The sequence below is a fragment of the Bos javanicus genome, chromosome 4 (assembly GCF_032452875.1).
Source record: "Bos javanicus breed banteng chromosome 4, ARS-OSU_banteng_1.0, whole genome shotgun sequence".
Lineage (NCBI taxonomy): Eukaryota > Metazoa > Chordata > Mammalia > Artiodactyla > Bovidae > Bos > Bos javanicus.
Genome location: NC_083871.1, coordinates 38,361,532 through 38,382,845, shown reverse-complemented (window position 1 = coordinate 38,382,845; position 21,314 = coordinate 38,361,532). Strand labels below are relative to the sequence as shown.

The following is a 21,314-nucleotide window of genomic DNA, read 5'->3' as shown; positions in this document are numbered from 1 at the left end:
CTTAAATATATAGAGTAATTTAAAATAAGTAAATTCATTAAAAAAATATTTTTTAACTATGTTATTCATATTTTTAACACTTAACTGGATAGAGTGCACTTTGAGGTTTACTCTCTCCCAGAATTGTAAGCATTATATTACAATCTGAGCACCTTTTGCCAACAGGAGACCATTTTAGGCAACAATCTCTTTAGAGGCAGTGTTTGCATTTGCAAATTTTCATTAGTAAATACCACATAACAATGCTTCAGGTTACTGGTGTCAGCTAATGCAGTATGAATTGGTGTTAGGAAGATTCACATTTAGCTCTGACTGTCTAACACCTCATAATTTGTTTCTTAGCTCCTATCACTCATTCCAAACCTAAGAAAAGTTTAATATGGAATTAAGATGGATTTTAAATACTAGGAATTCTGGCTTCTAACCCCATGAGATGGCAGGCCAGTCATCAAATGTCTCTGCTTTGTATTTCTTCATATTGTAAAGTAGAGTATGTAATAAGCTTATTTATAGACTATTTATAATATCACTGTGCACTTTATAGAATACTATATTTTTAGACATTTTCTGATGTCATCTAAAGATTATTTAGTCCTAGCCCTCTTCTAAACATCTTCCATCCTAGATAAGTTTGTCTGTTTACTCGGAGATTCTAAATCTACTCATTACAGAAAATCTTGATCATGTGCTAATACCTGTCAATAACCAAAGTAGTGGTGCATATTACCTCATGTATAATTACATTGCTTTTCATTTCACTTATTTTTACCCTATCAGTTTGAAGTCTAAATGATGAGCTAAAAAAAATGTTACCACAACAAAGGTAAATTAACATAATGCCTAAAATGGTAATAATTCAAGAAGCATTAATTCTTATTTCTCAACATTTAATGCAAAGGAAGACCAGTTCTAGAAGTAATTGACAGTTTAGACCTAGCATGTGTTATCTATACCAATAGGCCAATTGCTCAATCTATTCAAAGCAAGCAAACAAAACAAAACAAAAAAAACGTGTCTTGGCATAGTCATATAAATCAATACTTTGTAAAAGGAAATTTCTTTAAAAAAAAAATGTCTTCTACTTCACTGAGCCTGTTAGAGAGAGGAAGTAAGCTAACTATAATTTGTTCTATTCAACAGTCCTCTATAATTTCCAACCATGTATATCAACCCTACCCTAGAGTCTATGATAAATTTTACCTTCGATGCTGAAATTATACCTCTCTCTTCCAGAAGTTCAAATGGTACTCACTAATTTAACAGTGGTACCCAATAATTATCTAAAATTGGCACTTCCTTTTTCTTTATACCTTGTCCTTGAGTAGCAGGGAAAAGCTATAGATCTTTTAACAAGTCTGGTAATCTTATCTGTAATGAATTTTATCTCCTAGTAAATCACTATTTTCTAGAGGCTGTATTCAAGCCATTCATATGTTTTAAACTTAGTTCTCAGAATTCTGGACAAAGGCATAGAATATTATATGTGTAGGACTGAGGAGTGAAGAGTCATAGTTTTAAAGGCTTATCCTAGTAATTTAATGTTTGAAAGGGGGAAGAAGCAAAATGAACTAATTTCTTCCTTCTGTAGTACATTAAATTCTATTTCAAGTACCCTCATGAAGCTGACTCTCCATAAATCAGCTTGCTTATACAATGAGAATGACACCACATAGCAGCTCCATTATCTGACTCCTTTTCTACCTCTGTATATAACAGATGACCCTAAATTCTTGGATCCAGTACTTTTTACAAAAACATACCATTAATAAAGTGTTAGAGAATTTCCAAGACAGGATTTGTAAATGCTTCATGAAAAGATATAAATAATTTCTTTATAAAGAAATTCAATATATTTGGTTTTCCAAACAAAATGAATCCTCATCCTAAATATATTTAAAGAAATATAATTTTCTACTCTGTCACAGTTTAAGTATACACTTATTTATAACCAAGTGCATAAATACTACTATGATATTTTAGATGGCAATACAAAGTTAATAATTTTAAAGAAACATATGTAAAATTTAGTCACATTATCTCATTTGTCCTAAACCATTTGAAGTAGACAGAGGCATCAATAACTTCACTTTAAAGAAAGGAGACTGCAAAGTTTCAGATCAGATCAGATCAGTCGCTCAGTTGTGTCCGACTCTTTGCGACCCCATGAATCGCAGCACGCCAGGCCTCCCTGTCCATCACCAACTCCTGGAGTTCACCCAGACTCACGTCCATCGAGTCAGTGATGCCATCCAGCCATCTCATCCTCTGTCGTCCCCTTCTCCTCCTGCCTCCAATCCCTCCCAGCATCAGAGTCTTTTCCAATGAGTCAACTCTTGGCATGAGGTGGCCAAAGTACTGGAGTTTCAGCTTTAGCATCATTCCTTCCAAAGAACACCCAGGGCTGATCTCCTTCAGAATGGACTGGTTGGATCTCCTTGCAGTCCAAGGGACTCTCAAGAGTCTTGGTTAACTAATTTGCAAAAATCACATAGCTAAAAAAGATGTTTCAAACAAGACACCGCAAGGTTACTGCCAAAATCCTGATTATCTATTATGTGAGTGATGATGTGCCAAATTCACGTGTATACTTGTGACTATGTATATATTGAGGGGAGGAAAGTTTGGATTTTTTTTGGTGGGGGGGTGGCTCAAGATTTGTGGGGAAGTTGTACTGGAAAGACCAGGTACAGACAGGGTGAGCGTTTGCTCACCCATTTCCTTTCCAAAGTATTAATTTGTGACTCATATACTTCTCAATTTGTTACATGTAGGGAGGTACAATTTACTTGAACGGTATCAACAATGTATTCAATTTATTAAACAACTCTCCTATTTCAGGCATATTAAATCTATAGACTGCTGCCACCTTTAAAGTGTGTAGACTGTGCCTTATTTACCCTTGTCTTTTTAGCCTAGAAAAGATACCTAGAATATATTGGATGTTTAATGGATGAATCTATAAAATTTTTTCTAATCTTTACAGCAAACCTACAAAACATGTATCATTTTCATTTGACTCTTTGGAAAGTGACTTAACAGGCTTGAGGTACGTTAAGAAAGGAGACTCCATGCTCTTCCCATTAAATTAAGCTGAGGCCATATTATACAGAGTGAAGTAAGCCAGAAAGAAAATCACCAATATAGTATACTAACGCATATATATGGAATTTAGAAAGATGGTAATGACAACCTTGTATGTGAGACAGCAAAAGAGACACAGATGTATAGAACAGTCTTTTGGACTCTGTGGGAGAGGGAGGGGGGGGATGATTTGGGAGAATGGCATTAAAACATGTATAATATCATATAAGAAATGAATCGCCAGTCCAGGTTCGATACAGGACACAGGATGCTTGGGGCTGATGCACTGGGATGACCAAGAGGGATGGTATAGGGAGGGAGGTGGGAGAGGGGGGTCAGGATGGGGAACACATGTACACCCGTGGCGGATTCATGTTGATGTATGGCAAAACCAATACAATATTGTAAAGTAAAAAAAAAAAAATAATAAAAAATATAAAAAAATAAATTAATTAAGCTGAGGCCATAGATTTGGAGATTCTTCTGGGATTTTTTCAAACTTATGGTTTCTCCCCAAATAAATGATTTTGTCAATGAATTAATTGCATTCTCTGTTTATATGCATATACAAGCCTCTGTTACTCAAAGTCAGGGAGAGACATCCTAGTACATGGTCATGTCTCAAGGCTGAGTGCAGCTGAAAGAGGCATTTTGTTATGTTTTCATTAAATGTTTTTTTCAGAGCAGAAGAGTTCTGTAAGCTTTCATTAAGGGCTTTATTTGAAATAACCCAGATTCAAGGAGATATTTTATACAACAATCAGGCATTTGGGCCTAATGTGATTTAAGAGTTTTGTGAAAGTAGGGCAGGACTGCACATTCTTTCCGTCTTCTTATATAAAGAAAGCCTTTCTTTCTGAGACAAAGCCAGAAAGAACGTCATTTTAGAAAGAAAAACACAGATTCTTCTGATTGATCTCCAGTGTTTTGGCATTTTTTTGGTCCCTGTGGTACATGCTCCTTAGCATCCATTTTACTGTGACTGAAAATAACCAGAGTTCTTTAAAAACAAAACAACTTTTGATTAAAACCTCCCATCCATTATCTTGTATAGGACCAAAAAACAAACAAACCAAACTAAAACAACAAAAAACATTAGCTGTTAAGGAATAGAAATTGAAACCCTAAAAGGACATTACATTTTAAATATTTGCAGTTATGAAACACCTCTCAAATGCATCAGGAAAAAAAATCCTAAAAGGAATGAAATAGGAGAGCTGGTATGATTAGTGTTAGTTGCTCAGTCATGTTCGACTCTTTGCAACCCCATGAACCATAGCCCACCAGGCTCCTCTGTCCATGGGATTCTCCAGGAAAAAATACTGGAGTGGGTTGCCATTTCCTTCTCCAGTGTTCTTTACTCACTGGAAAAGACCCTGATGCTGGGAAAGATTCAAGGCAGGAGGAGAAGGGGACGACAGAGGATAAGATGGTTGGACGGCATCCCGGACTCGATGGACATGAGTTTGAGCAAGCTCCAGGAGTTGGTGATGGACAGGGAAGCCTGGTGTACTGCAGTCCATGGGGTCGCAAAGAGTTGGCACGACTGAGCAACTGAACTGAACTGAATATTCTTTTCTAGAGATGCATTAAGTTTAAGAAGACAGGCATTGTTTAGACCTCCTATCTAAACTTCTGACCTTTGATCTAAAACCAGGAAGATTACCCACTTAGGAGAAGTGGGTATATTTTCTATTTACAGAAAAATCTTAACATCATCATGTAATGATTTTAGAAAATAAAATCAGATAATAGCATAATGTGAGGGACACTAGAAGCTCCTATGAGAAAAACAGTTTTGTTGGTAAGAGTGAAGCTGCCATCCCACTGTAGAATAATCTCCAGTTTCTCACAGGAGTGGATGTGATCAGGCAGTCAGGTAACCTCTGCAAAAACCTGAAAAAACCACCTAAATGACAGTTGATTATGAGAGTCATATGCTTACACTGGCCCACTACGTTATTTATATCATTTTGCTTCCTTTCTGCTTAGATTAATTCTGCCACTATTAACACACAGGAATTTTTATCCTCCTGTCAGTTTCAACTGATTCCCCACTTTATTTAACTAATGTTCCATTCTATAAAACCATTTCTCATTCGGTTTTTGCAATAAGCACTTTGTCTCCCTTGTCCTAACTGGCATGCTAAGCAAAATAATATACAATAATTCTACCTCAACTTTGTATTCTCAACCTACTTGTACTGTATGTGTATATATTTGCTGCTCCAATTCCCCTTTTTATCAGTCTTACCTTGCTTTGCCCCAAAATACTTGCTTGAACTTTATCACCTAATTCACAATATTGTGCAAAATTCACAATCAATATTGTGATTTAGTTACACATATATACATATTTTCAGATTATTTTCCATTATAGGTTATTATAAGATATTGGATATAGTTCCCTATGTTGTATAGTAAATCCCTTTTGTTTATCTATTTTATATAATAGTGTGTATATGTTAATCCCAGCCTCTTAATTTTTTCCTTTCCTACTTGCCTTTCCCCTTTGGTAACCATAAATTGTTTTTCTATGTCTGATTTTATTTCTGTTCTGTATATAGGTTCATTTGTATTTTTTTTAGATTACACATTTAAGTGATATCATATGGTATTTGTCCTTGTCTGAATTACTTCACTTAGTATAATAATTTCTCAGTTCAGTTCAGTTCAGTAGGTCCTCACTTAAGCAAAAAAGAGAAAGGGAGAGAAAAGCCCTTGTCATAAGGGCCTGGGGGTAGTTCACAGAGTCAGAGGAAAAAGTTTTAGGGGTGCTGATGGTACAGAAAGAAGACTTCCCTAACAGAGTCAGGTGGAGTTTGCTCCATAAATAGGTTCTTAGAAAAGTCAAGGTGAAGACTGAGCCTCAAAAGATGAACATATGTTTTCCAAGATAAAGCCATTTGAGAAGGGGAGATCATACTAAGTAAACAGCATGAGCAAATGTAAGGAATTTTGGTCTTCCAAGATATAAATATGGTATGCGTACATGCTAAGTCACTTCAGTCATGTCTGACTCTTTGCAATGCCTTGGACTGTAGCCCACCAATCTCCTCTGTCCATGGGATTCTCCAGGCAAGGATATTGGAGTGGATTGCTGTGCACTACTCCAAGGGACCTTCCTGACCAAAGGATTGAACCTGCCTCTCTTATGTTTCCTGCATTGGCAGGAAGGTTTTTTTTACCATTCGTGCTACATGGGAAGCCCACATACGGTATCACTTCAGTTCCATTCAGTTCAGTCTCTCAGTTGTGTCTGACTCTTTGCGATCTCATGAATCGCAGCACGCTAGGCCTCTCTGTCCATCACCAACTCCCGGAGTTCACTCAAACTCAACGTCCATCAAGTCAGTGATGCCATCCAGCCATCTCATCCTCTGTTGTCCCCTTCTCCTCCTGCCCCGAATCCCTCCCAGCATCAGGGTCTTTTCCAGTGAGTCAACTGTTCGCATGAAGTGGCCAAAGTATTGGAGTTTCAGCTTTAGCATCAGCCCTTCCAATGAACACCAGGACTGATCTCCTTTAGGATGGACTGGTTGGATCTCCTTGCAGTCCAAGGGACTCTCAAGAGTCTTCTCCAACACCACAGTTCAAAAGCATCAATTCTTCATGTAACAGGATGTAGATATAAAGGATGTAATATATCCAATCAAACACTAGGACATGCCAGGAAATAAACTGGAGAAGTTGAAGGCAGGGCTCATTGTATTATTATTTTGTTGTATTATTAATAGACTCTTTCTAGAGTCAGGTAGCTCTGTGGTAAAGAATCCACCGGCCAATACAGGAAACACAAGTTTGATCCCTCCTTGGTTTGGGAAGATCCCCTGGCGGGGTACAGTTCATAGAGGTGAAAAGAGTTGGACACAACTGAGCACACATGAGCAATGAGAGTCAGGTAGCCAATAGGGGTCCACAGAAACGTTTACACTGGAGAGTGAAAAAGCCACATTAGTGCTATCAAAGGTGATTTTGAAGATGATGATACTGCAGGTGAAGAGAACAGTTAGGAGACTAGAAACTTCTCTGGGTGAGATGTGATTAAAACCTAAAATTGGGCAGTCACTGGAATGGAAAAGAAGGAAGACATTTTAAAAACTCTTAAGAGGTAAAATCTTCAAGAATTTGGCAATTGCCCAAATAAGGAAATGAGACAGCAACTGGAAGAATAAAGTGACCAAATTTAAAATATAAAATATAGGAAGCACAATAAAGGACAGAAGTGGTATGGATCTAACAGAAGCAGAAGATATTAATAAGAGGTGGCAACAATACACAGAAAAACTATACAAGAAAGATCTTCATGACCCAGATAAGCAGGATGGTGTGATCACTCACCTAGAGCCAGACATCCTGGAATGTGTAGTCAAGTGGGCCTTACGAACCATCACTACCAACAAAGCTAGTAGAGGTGATGGAATTCCAGCTGAATTATTCAAATCCTAAAAGATGATGCTGTGAAAGTGCTGCACTCAATATGCCAGCAAATTTGGAAAAGTCAACAGTGGCCAGAGGACTGGATAATGTCAGTTTTCATTCCAATCCCAAAGAAAAGCAATGCCAAAAAATGTTCAAACTACTGCACAGTTGCACTCATCTCACATGCTTGCAAAGTAATGCTCAAAATTCTCCAAGCCAGGCTTCAAAAGTACATGAACTATGAAATTCCAGATGTTCAAGCTGGTTTTAGAAAAGCCAGAGGAACCAGAGATAAAATTGCCAACATCTGTTGGATCACTGAAGAAGCAAAACATCTATTTCTGCTTTATTGACTATGCCAAAGCCTTTGACTATGTGGATCACAACAAACTGTGGAAAATTCTGAAAGAGATGGGAATACCAGACCACCTGACCTGTCTCCTGAGAAATCTGTATGCAGGTCAGGAAGCAACAGTTAGAACTGGACATGGAACAACAGACTGGTTCCAATTGGGAAAGGAGTACGTCAAGGCTGCTTTTGTCACTTCACTTATTTAACTTCTATGCAGGGTACATCATGCAAAATTCCAGGCTGGATAAAGCATAAGTTGGAATCAAGATTGCCAGGAGAAATACCACTAACTTCAGATATGCAGATGTTACCACCCTTATGGCAGAAAGTGAAGAAGAACTAAAGAGCCGCTTGATAAAACTGAAAGAGGAGAGTGAAAAAGCTGACTTAAAACTCAGCATTCAGAAAACTGAGATCATGGCATCCAGTCCCATCAATTCATGGCAAATATATGGGGAAACAGTGGAAATAATGTCAGACTTTATTTTTTGGGGCTCCAAAATCACTGCAGATGGTGACTGCAGCCATGAAATTAAAAGACACTTACTCCTTGGAAGGAAAGTTATGACCAACCTAGATAGCATATTGAAAAGCAGAGACATTACTTTGCCAACAAAGGTCCATCTAGTCAAGGCTATGGTTTTTCCAGTGGTCATGTATGGATGTGAGAGTTGGATTGTGAAGAAAGCTGAGTGCTAAAGAATTGATGCTTTTGAACTGTGGCATTGGAGAAGACTCTTGAGAGTCCCTTGGACTGCAAGGAGATCCAACCAGTCCATCCTAAAGGAGATCAGTCCTGGATGTTCATTGGAAGGACTGATGCTAAAGCTGAAACTCCAATACTTTGGCCACCTCATGCGAACAGTTGACTCACTGGAAAAGACCCTGATGCTGGGAGGGATTGGGGGCAGGAGGAGACGGGGACGACTTTGGATGAGATGGCTGGATGGCATCATCGACTCGATGGACATGATTTTGAGTAAACTCCAGGAGTTGGTGATGGACAGGGAGGCCTGGCGTGCTGCAGTTCACGCAAAGAGTCAGATACGGCTGAGCGACCGAACTGAACTGAACTGAAAATCAGTGCAGATGGTGACTGATGCCATTGCTCCTTGGAAGAAAAAATATGACCAACCTCGATAGCATATTAAAAAGCAGAGACGTTACTTTGCCGACTAATGTCCATGCAGTCAAAGCTATGGTTTATCCAGTAGTCACATATAGATGTTAGAATTGGACTAAAGAGTGCTGAAGAATTGCTTTTGAACTGTGGTGTTGGGGAAGGCTTTTGAGATTCCCTTGGACTTCGAGGAGATCCAACCAGTCGATCCTAAAGGAAATCAGTCATAAATATTCTTTGGAAGGACTGATGCTGAAGCTGAAACTCCAATACTTTGGCCACCTCATGTGAAGAACTGACTCACTTGAAAAGATCCTGATCCTGGGAAAGATTGAAGGTGGGAGGAGAAGGGGATGATAGAGGATGAGATGGTTGGATGGCATCACTGACTCAATGGACATGAATTTAAGTACACTTGGGGAGTTAGTAATGGACAGGGAGGCCTGGCGTGCTGCAGTCCATGGGGTCGCAAAGAGTCAGACATGACTGAGCGACTGAACTGAACTGGTAATTACTTTCCTCCTTAGTGTATGTCCTGTACACACTCTCATAATACTCATCAGGATGCAGAAGGATCTGATTCATCAAGCTTTCCACATTTGGAACAAGATACCAACGTCACTATATATAGACAAAGTTAAGTGAGTAAAATTTGTGCTCTCCCTCATTCAAACTCCATTTTACTCTTTAATTCATCTTTAAAATGTACTCTGAAGTGCTTACCATATGGCCCTTTAAAGCATAACCAATTTCTTTCTTTAAAATTCTGTGGAACGTTGGTTTGCATTTTATTATTTCCCTTCATCACTTTTTACACCGACCTCTGTTAACACTTTTTCAACTTCTTCATTTTAAATCATAATTATGTTTAACTACTGATCACTTATAGTGATCATCACTACATCACATTCAGCTACAGTGATGTAGCTGTAAGATGCTAGTGCCCAAAGATGTTTCATTCACACTTTGATTTTGAATCATTTTTTGAACAAAACCATCCATTCCTATTTGTCTTTTTAGAGAGGTCTCAGAGTTGTCTACCCCCTTTTTTCCCACTGCTGACTTTGTCTGTATTCTAGTCCTTTCTTACTTGGACCACTGCATTTCCTCCTAACTGGTCCCCTGACTGCAGACATGATCCCTTGTAATCCATCCTTCAGAACAGCAAATCTGATCATGGAATTTTCCTTTGCTTCCAGTTGCCTGTCTACAGCCTAGAGTCTAAGTCCCTCCTGACAGTGTCTGATACTTGTCAAATTATATGAGCTGTGATTACCTTTCAAGCCTTGTCTCTCCAACACAGAGCTCTGCTATAGTCACACAGGAGTGCCCACAGATTCACCAAGAATTCAATTTTCTCACGTTATAGAGGTTTGAACAGCAAGCTCCCTCTTATTAAAAACCTCGCTAGCCCTTCTCCCATTAGATTACTCATTACTTTTATTTCAAGAAGAATCTAAAAAAAAAGTATTTCCTGCCAGGGAGGCTTTCCTTATCCAACCTAAAGCAGAGTGACAATACTGACACTTATCTACCTCTGTCATAACTCAGCCCAGTTGTACATGAATATATCTGTCTGCTGCAGGGCACTGGTTGTTTCTAGGGGAGACTCAGCACTAACCATCTTCTGTCGAGTCAATGGGGCTTTGTGAAAAAAGCACAACCAATAAAAATGAGGAGTTACTATACTTTCAAGTAGATAATCTAGTTTTTAATTGAAGCAATATCATTTCTTTGGTTCCAGGGTAGTAAACTCCTTAAAAACTTGTCCATCAACATACAGGGCTAACATTACTTTTTAAGACATTTGGGTATAGCAGGTATATTAAAAAAATCTTAAGTTTTAAGACTCTCTTAAGTTTTAAGATTATTTTGTATAAATATCAACTTAAATTTTACAAGTGTATTACTAGGTTTGATTTATCCTTCAGTCTCTCAGAGTTTTAATGTCTTGACTCAAAAATGTTTATTTTTTAGGCATTTTGTATAAGTCTCTGTGCTAGACCTTGGGAATATCATAAATATTATTAATTTTAGAGGGTTATTATGAAAATAGGCCACCGGATTTTTAAAGATCCCAGCAAAACCTTTAACAAATAAATGTCAGTTGTAATGTTGCTGTGGTTATAGCTGTTAAGGAGAATGTGCTGGGGTTTTTGAGGATAAGTCATCAAGTGGAATGGATATATATATATATATATAATTTAATAGCAAAGATGTCATAATAAAATGTGTAAGGTAAAGCCATGTTACTTTGTTACTGTCATTTAGTATTTCATACACCCATGACAGTTGTCTGGGCTTTAGAGAGCAATGCAAATTACAGAAATCACAATGGTATATTATTTAATGGATAAGAAATTTTCTGCTTTTGATGATAACAGTCGAAAATTTCATTTGCTTGATGCAAGAAAATACTCAAATGCAGAAGATGACTTGGGTAGATAGCAAAGCATTTTTTTTAAAATAAAAGATTTAAACAGGCAAATGGCTTCTTTCCTACAATTGTACTGTTGCAAAGAAAATAGAATATATTGATGTTTTTAGAAACTAACAGTCAAATAGTAAAGAAGCAGTGTGCACTTTCCTCAGAATATATTCATGTCTGTGTTATTTTTTTATCTTTAAAATTGGTTTATTTAGGGAAAGTGCCACTTGGTTGAGCAAGGGCTACTTATGTGATGTGTCGGTCTTTTTTTTTTTGGTCAGTTCTACTATTTGTTTTTTACTCAAATATAGGTGGTTTTTTTTTTTTTTTCTATAGAAAGCTACATAAATTTCCAAATGACTCTCTGGATCAAATAAATCAGAATGTTTCAATTAGAGAAAGTAACTAATAATCTAAATGGTGGAAAAATGAATTATCATCAATGAATTTTGCATTTTCCAAAACTCTGAAATTTTCTTTTTGCTGGCTAAATGAATAAAATACTAAAACTACTTGGTAGTTTGAATTCTGCAGCATTTTTGTCCACAGAGATTTTGTATTTTATTGGTATCAGTTAAAGTTAGGTGTCCTGAACGTAAAAAGCTTGCTGTATATAACATTAGTGCTATGAGAATATATTTAGTGAGTATGTAAAACAGAGTACTTAGTTGTAGTAACTATTACTAAAAGCTGTCAAGAGAATGGATATTCATTACTATTTAGGCTAAGAGTAGGAAGTTACTATTACTCATAACTTTTAGCAGAATGGATATTCATTACTATTCAGGGTAGTTTGTGCTAGGTTGCTTTAGTCACGTCCGATTCTTTGCATTCCCAAAGACTGTAGCCCACTCCATGGACTGTAGCCCATCCCACGGACTGTAGCCCACCAGGCTCATCTGTTGATGGGATTTTGCAGTCGAGAATACTTGAGTGGGCTGCCAGTTCCTTCTCCAGGTGATTTTCCCAACCCAGTGATTGAACCCTTATCTCTTATAACTCCTGTATTGGCATTCGGAGTCTTTACCACTAGTGCCTGGGAAGCTCTAATAGAAGGAAGTTATTTGGGGATTCCTTGGTGGTACAGACAGTAAAAAATCTGTCTGCAATGCAGGAGACTTGGGTTGGATCTCTGGGGTCACAAAGAGTCAGACATGACTGAGCAACTAACACTTCAAATCACTTCGGGAAGTTATTTATTGTAAACAATGCCATTTTCCCCCTCATACTTATTAATATGGTTTGATCACTATCCCTAATTTTTATTTCCTCATATATCAAGAGGTTGAATCATTTTACATAATTTTATGACTTCTTCATAGAAAAAATCAATTCTCCCATGGCCCAACTCTTTTTACTTTGACCCAACTTTTCATTTCCCCTAACCCTTAATAACCCTGGAGAAGGAAATGGCAACCCACTCCAGTATTCTTGCCTGGAGAATATCATGGACAGAGAAAGCCTGGCAGGCTACAGTCCATGGAATGGCAAAGAGTCAGACATGAGCAACTAACACAACCCTTAATAAAGTTACAGAGAAGAATCTACTGTCAACTCTTTATATCTGTTTCTTTGGTTCTTTTACATTCTTATTTCTTAAAGTAATTTTGTGTTGCCTTTAAAATTTATTTATATTTAAATTTTGGTATGTCAAGATTTAGTCTTCCCTCATCCTTCCAATGTATTTATGTCACAACCATGGTAGAACTAATATTTGGCATGCACATTAATGTGACTTATATTGCTCACTTCTGAGACCACTGATTATTTAATGGAGTTTTAAAGAATTTTTTCCCCTAAAATTATTAATTACTTTGTTTTACAATTTGCTTAGCTTTCTATGTACCTATTCCTAAGTGTTCCCAAAATTTCCACGTGTATTAACCCCTCTGAAGGCCATTTTTCACTTAGCTAGGTACTAACTCCTGTCAATTCCTTTCTTCCCCTTCCACACTAACACCTGACTCATCATCCACCTATGGTTAGAACTCTCAGTATTTGACCAGCTTTTTCCACGTATTCTCTCTGCCCACTGCATAACTACTGTCTTTAGAGTCTCCTCATTTCATCATGATATCCCCACCATTCTTTTCTCTACCCTTCTTGTCTCTTGGTTCCCAAGTTGTGTGTGTGTGTGCATGTGGGGTGGTCAGCATATGCGTGAGTGTGGTTTATTCTCTATGTTGGTGGAACATATCTCCAAGTAACTTCCAGACAGGTAGCATGGAGACCTGAGAACTAGACATCCCAAACTGATTTTATTCAACCCTTACACTTACTGGGTAGTTTGTGGACAGAATTTTAGTTTATATTCTCTTCTGCTTGGAATTTCAAGGGCATTATCCATGACTCTCTTTTATTTTAAGTGTCTATTATTGCTGTTGAGACACTGTATGAATTCTTATCCTTCCTCCTTTGTATGTAATATATTTTAACTATGTAAAATACATAGTAATGTATTTTAATGTATTATGTAATATATTTTAAACAACTATAAACTAGTTGTTACTAGAATCATTTGGAATCTTCTTTATATCTCTTGCTGTTTTGACTACAGTAACTGTGTGGAAATGTTTAAAATCAGATAGAACAAGATTTAAAGTTGCTTTTTAAGCTGCATAATGCCTATAATGTAATTGATATTAACTTTAGTTAACTGTCCATAATCAGTAACAATGTTGATTATTTTCCTTTCCAATAATTGCAGACAGTTTTATAAATTTAAAATATTATTCATGCAAAAGTGCTCCAACCATTAATATTAAAAAAGGATGGAAAGTACAATGGGCAAAAGTCAGGAGATACTATATTATATATCAGTAGATTTTAACCTTTGCCATTTAATTAGTTGACGTTCGATGAATGGTTTCATTGTTCCGGGTCTCTGTTTCTATAACTTTAAAGTGGAAATCATTATTCTATATTTACATCCCCTACTGTTTCATGAAAATGAATCAGAAAATGCATTCATGTTTTAAAGGCATTTAGAACAAAGTAAAACTATGTATCTGTAGTATTTATATGTCTTTTTTGTTAATTTTCCACATCTATGCTAAGAGAATATTCTTGGTTTATATTCATTCACTACCCTTTACTATGTTTTAAAGTCCTTATTTTGATTCAAATGCCTCTCTCATAAATAAATCAGAGCACTAACTCCCAATGCAAGTATTTCAGGGACTTCTAGGCAATGAAGACATTTCCAGAAAATATTAAAAACTGCCATTACAGATATTAATTTCAGAAAATCTAAAATGTTCTGGGCTTACATTTAGCAATTGCCAATTCTTTGATTTGTGCTTATGGCTAGGAAATGGTCAAGATATATTAAAGAAATTTAATTAATTTCTAGTGGTCAGTTAATAACCTCCAGTGATGAATCTGTTTCAGGTAAAGACCCTGAATTATTTTTTATTTCAATAATAGACTGTTTTTAGAATATGCTTTCTATGTTAAATTCCCAGTGAGTAATCAAGGACTAGAAATCATTACCACTGAATTTTAAACTCAGGTGATTTAGGAAAGCATAATAAGGTCTAGGAAAGCCATCCTTCATGGAGACGAGGCATTACTATACAAGGGATCACATGAGAATTATTCTGGGAAGAAAAATGGTTTGAAACACTGTAATAAACGTAATCTTTTCAAAACAAACTGGAAAATGTAGGACCCCGAAAACATCTTTTCTGTTGGGATGCCAAAGGGTAAAAAAGAGAAGCCATTTTAGAAAACATGAGTTTAAAAGTCTTGAGAAAAAGCAGACCAGGAGTAATCACTTACAGGATATAGGAGATGATAGGGAGCACTGCAGGCAGACTCTTTACCAGCTGGGCTACCAGAGAAGCCCCAGGGACAATGACAGCTAGCATATACTGAGTATAAGCCAGTCACAGTACCAAGTACCTTAACTATTTCCATCAATCCTTGCAACACACACTCATGGTAGATACTATTGTTATTCTTACTTTTGTAGACTAGGAACCAGAGACTTGGAAAATTTGAGTAATTTGTCTAATACTATACATATAAAAATAGTTATGTTCACATTAACATTTAAAAATATATACCATGTCCATGAGTAAGAAAGTATTATATGTAAAGATGTCAATTTCCTCAAAACAGTATTTGAATTATAGTATAATTTCAACAAATATTCATGTGGATCTTTCTTTGCTTCTCAACAAAGAGTTTTTTTTTTAATTGAAAAATGGCTAAAAGCAGTCTAATTTAGAAAAACCAAAAATAAAACAAGAATAACAACGAGACAGGCACTGACAGATACAAATAGAATGAAAGGTCAACAAAAGGTTCCATTAAGTCCATTACCAGACATAAATATTCTTGAAAACTCTGAATATGATTGTTATGGTATTTCGTACTAGTTAAGAAAGGAAAGCTTATTACCTTATCACCTTATCACATGGATAAAAAATTTTACTTAATTCAATATTACCTTTCACACCACAAAAGAGCAAGGAGAAAACAGAAAGAATTATGTACCTAGTATCCTCCCTGTGGAAAAAGAATATTCAAGCAAATGATTAAAGAAGAAATAAATAAAACTATAAATTTGATCTCACATATTTTGGAATATAAATTTAGGAATAAAAGGCAGGGATTTAAATTGCCATTTTAAAAGGCTTGGACACACCTTTTGTTCACATTTATGTTACCCATGGATCGAACAACCAGGGATTGTGCTACAATCTAAGCTTCATCCCCAGTGCTTACCCTAGTGCCATTAACAATAGGATTTGCTGAGGGACTCCTTGGATGTCCTAGTAACATCTGCTACTCTGTTCTAGTTGGGGGTCTTTCAGAATGATTTTGTATTTTTGTCTCTGCAAGCTAATTTTTAAACAACCCAGTTGGAAAAGGAAATGAAATGAAATGAAAATTTTACATAGAGCACTTGTATATTCTAATCTACAACCCCCTAGAGGGATAACTATCATTTACTCCATTTTCTTTTTCCTATTAGAGAAAATATTTGGAGAAAATTAATAAACAAAGCAAAACACTTTTTTTGTGTGTGTTTATGAAAACAAGACAAGACAGAGGACTCCAGTTCTGAGACTTTGATTTTTTCCTGGTCAGGAAGTCATTTCTGTTCTACACTTGCTTCATGGACTTTGCAAAATGTGTTCATACACCTAAGAAGGACTCATATTAATCACTGTTATAGTTACATGTAAAAGAGATATCTATATAAAATAGATGAGATACCAGTTAAAATGAGATTTGCATTATTTCTATATAAACCCTTATGTGTAATAAAACTTCCAATATTAAATCAAGTCTTGATCTCTTTCCTAAACCCCTGCCCTTCCCCCACCACCACATCCTTAGGTTGACATCCTTAGGTGATGTGCTTTACATACTCAATTATTTGAAAATACTTGTGAGTAGAATTTAGCATATTACTAAAATAGTAGAGGTTTATTTGTGCTGGCCCATTGAAAATGAAAATTGAGTGATCAAATTCAGGCTTCCAAAGATACTTAAAAGAATAAGTAATTTATTAGGGTTATTTGTTCTTTAAATGCACTCAGCCAGGCAAATGAAGCCTCATACAGAGTTGAGATCCTAACGCCTCCTGCTAAAGTTTGTGAACATCTGGTTTAGGAGAATAAATGGGTCATGTCAGTCATTATATGTAATGTACATGGATACCCACCAGCAAAGAATAACACAATTAGAAATTTAAGAAATGTGGCAAAGGGCCAAATTGTCTCTTTTGAGTGTATTATAAGTTTTCAAGGTAAACTGGGGAAACACCAGTACAACTGGAAAGTCTATCTGATTTGATCTAAATCTTTAAAGTAGTCTTGCATAAGCTCTCCCAAGAAGTGCATATTTTATCTTGAGGAGTATCACTCTTTTTGATCGGACCTAAATGGCTTTGTCTTATATCCACTTCTAATTTAATAATAGCTACAATTTAAAGAATATTAGTCATGTGCCATACATGGTGCTTATCTGCTCTTTACATTGTGCACTTACTTAAACTATGGGCATTCAATCATTCATTAGCAGAAATAGTTTACAAAAATTACTATTTTCCACTACAACTTAGATCAGAATTTCAGAACCTTTGATTGATCTTATATTCGGACACTGAATTAATCTCATGCTAGGATTAAAATTTATAAGTCAGTGCTGTACAGAAGATGAAACATTACTAGAAAAAATGACTAAGAGGAAAACAGATTTAAAAAAAATCAGAACTCATAATAAGTTGACTTGTTCAATAAGTAGTACTTAGAAGTCAATATTAATATTAAAACAAAAACATACAAACAAACAAATCTGTATAGCATACAGATTCAACCAAAATCCAGGATAGTAAATTTTAACTTACCTTCAGTGTCTGCTAGTCCAATGCCTACTCCTGTCTGTTTTATAGGCTCTTGCCCATTCTGTCCCATCTTTCCTCTGTTTAGAAAGGAAATAAAAGTTTATATACTTAAATTATGATCTTAAATGCAAATGTGAAGTCTAAGTTTGAAAAAATAGAATGTGACATTATATATTCAGACCTGCAACAAATTACTTGAATGGCAAATATAAACATAATAAATGGATTCCCATCATGTTAATTTTGAAGTGGATATTTGTTCATTATTCCTATTTAGGCTAAACACTGTACCTCAAAATTCAGTGTTCTATTCATGGATTCATTTATCAAAGATCAGACCATCATGAAATCTTCTAATTTTGTTTTGGAATGGGGATTTTTTTTTTTCCTTACCATTTTTAACTCAAGAAGGAGGGTTTTTTAGATCTACACTTTGTTATGATGAGTTGTATAGATCTTTTGGTGAGAAGGGAAATTTTGAATTGAAAAACTTAAAATAATATTGAAATAATATGGATGTTTATTTCTTTCAGATCCTTCCTGAGTGTTGCTTATTGGCTTTTGAAGTCATCCTGCTTGGTCTCTACTTCTGGCTCTACTACTTTATGCTGTCATTTAAGGTAAATCTACTTTATTTTGTGAAGACTATTTCTTCTTTTGTAATTTAAGGATAGTAGCACGAGTTACCCTTTGGTTATGAGAAAAATCACGTGGAAAATGTATATAACTGCTTAGCACAGTGACTGAAACAGCATAATATTCAATATATATAAAGTGCTGATAGGTAGTTACATACATAATGGCTTTAGAACTCAGCCAATGGCTGCAAACCATTTTTAGTTTTGGCCTTCAACTTCTTGGAAGGTCAAACAGATGAAAAACTCAGGAGACTTTGAGCCCTGTGAGTTCAGAATATTGATAATGTAACTGCCAAAAGACTATAGGCACTTCTTATTCCTTCAGAGAAAAAGTTACATGGCATACAAAAGATTCTGAAATTGCCCTTATATGTAGTTATATAAGATGTTCTAAAAAGACGGACTAAAAAGGTTTAAGTGTTTTAAAAAAAGGTGCTTGATCAAAGAAATGTCTTGATATTATACTTTCCAGACAATAATTCTAACACGGCAGTATTTACTAACAATTCATTTTTATTCTCACAAAAATATTTAATTTGCCCAGCCAGCAAAAATGTAACCATACTTATTTCTTAAGAATCCAATTTTATCTTACTTGAAAATTGCTCTAAAGATCCTCTTATCATTTTACTGAAGTGGTTCTGTACATAATGAAAGAGGAACTGATGTAAATTCAACAATTATTTTACCTTGAAAGCCATTATATTGTTCCAACATAACAATGCTAGGTCAAAGTTTTAAGCACATATTTTTATTAATTGATATTGTGCAGGACAAAGTTAGAAATGTTAGAAATTATATATATATATATATATATGTCTGCATCTGAATATGGACAAAAGTCTTGATTAAGCAATGTACAAAACTTCAGCTTGTGTACTTCAGTGAGATCACAACAAAGAGTTGATAAGTTAAAAAAATTAACTTTGCTGTATCTGCTACTATTACCCAGGGAGAAAGCCTAATAGTAGCAATCTTACCTTTAGCAGTACCCTATATTAGTAGAGCTAGCCAAAACACAACCTGTTATTGAGCCATACTCAGTTGAAAGTGAGAAACATTTTAGCAGTGCTAATCTAGTAGATTAGAGTGCTAAAAAATTACTATTCTATTCTATGCCAGACTTTAACAAAATAAGTATAATTTTAGTAATTGTAACAAGAATTTTTTGGGTAATTTTTTATTTGGCCTTAAGGTTTAGATTTAATATTTTAATGATGCTATTCTGCTGCAGTACTTTTATTGAAAACTGATTTTAAGATTTGGTATTTAGCCAAAATATATATTAGGTGCATTTCTAAGATTATACAGAAAACTTGCAGCACTGCGAAAGCTAAATGGAGTACAAAGGAAATATAACTGTTGGTCATATAAAGGATGCAATTGTTTTGAATTCCCAATAAATAACCTTCAGTTCAGAACATTCTGACTGCACAAATGATAATGTTTATTTGTTAAACAATCACCAAGTAGTTATTGAACATTTACGCTAGCCCAAGCAATAATTGTGTTAGATACAAAGGGAGATAAAAGAACCACCAAATACTGATTCTTATATATCTCCTGTAATGCTTTAGAAAAAAGAACTTTCTTTGTGCTCATATGGCAAAACAATAGCTTCCTAGGCATTTTTAAAAGCTTTTGATTTACAAAAGAAACAGGAAAATGGGGAAAAAAATTGAAATATGGTCTGTAAGTAAAAAAAAACAATCCACTTTAGACATCCAGATATTGAGGAAATAATGTAGTTTATGCTCTGAAGTTATAATTTTGTCATCAGTGTTAAATTATATATCTTGAAAGGTACAGATAAATTGGAGGTCATGTGTGGTGCAAAACCTTTACTGACATATGATATTCACAGCTTGGAGACAGGAATGCAATGACTTTGCAGAAATTCTCTTCTGTTAGATTGGATCATCCATGTGCGGACCTACGAGATCATACCCCTTTTAGAAATCATTGCCAATAAAAATGAACTGATTAAATACAAATAAGTCCATTGAATCCACAACCTACATCTTAAAAAAGTAGATGGATAGATAATCCAATACTGAGTCAAGTAGGAAAAACACATCCTGAAAATCACAAAATAAACATATTTTTCCACTGTACAAATCTATTTTACCCTATTATTTTACTTTTATAAACTTGAGCCATCATCTAAATATTAGAGCTCTTCTGGGGATCAAAAGGAAAGATTTGAAAAAACCTTGACATTAAAACAAAGAGAAGTAAAAAGATTTCACTCAACAGAGAAAATTTAATAAGGGCCCAGGCCAGTGGTTCACAAACTCACTCTGTAAAGGGCCAGATAATAAAGTCTTTGAATGGTCTCTGCTGCAATCACACAATTCTGCCCCAGAGCACAGACAATATTAGGTAACACATAAGCAAGCTGGTGGGGCCATATTCCAATGAAAATTAACATATGGACACAAATTTCAAATTCACACAATTATCATGTATCACAAAATGCTATTCTTCTGGGCTTTTGGGAAACATTTAAAAATGCAAAAGCCATTTTTAGTTCTTCCCACACCTTACAAAACCAGGCAGTGGGCTAGATTCACGCTGGCCTAGATCCTGGAGCTGTGGCCCAATGGCATTTTTGAAAACTTAACTAGTTATTGGAGAAAGTCAGGGAGTTTAGATTTTGATATTGGAATAGAGATAACATATTTATCTTGGATGCTACTAAATTTTGCCACCAATATGACTAAAACCATTCTAACACATTCTAAATACAATCTGCTCTAGTTTTGCATTTTATTTGCAATATGATTTTCTTGAGGCTTAACATTTTATAAATGAACTTTATTCCAAGAGTATCTATTTGGGGACCTATATACAGCTTATTACTAGTTCTAGAAAATATGGTTCCACTTCAAAATACTCCATTTTAATGGTAGAAG

At 35.5% G+C, this 21,314-nt stretch overlaps 1 protein-coding gene across 1 annotated transcript in view; it reads right to left on the bottom strand.

The window, feature by feature from the left end:
• Positions 1-21,314, bottom strand: part of PCLO (piccolo presynaptic cytomatrix protein) — a 389,810-nt gene that overhangs the window by 17,617 nt on the left and 350,879 nt on the right. Inside the window, exon 22 of the mRNA XM_061413775.1 lies at positions 17,765-17,838. Coding sequence (XP_061269759.1) covers positions 17,765-17,838 — 74 coding nt within the window. The remainder of the gene's footprint in view (positions 1-17,764; positions 17,839-21,314) is intronic.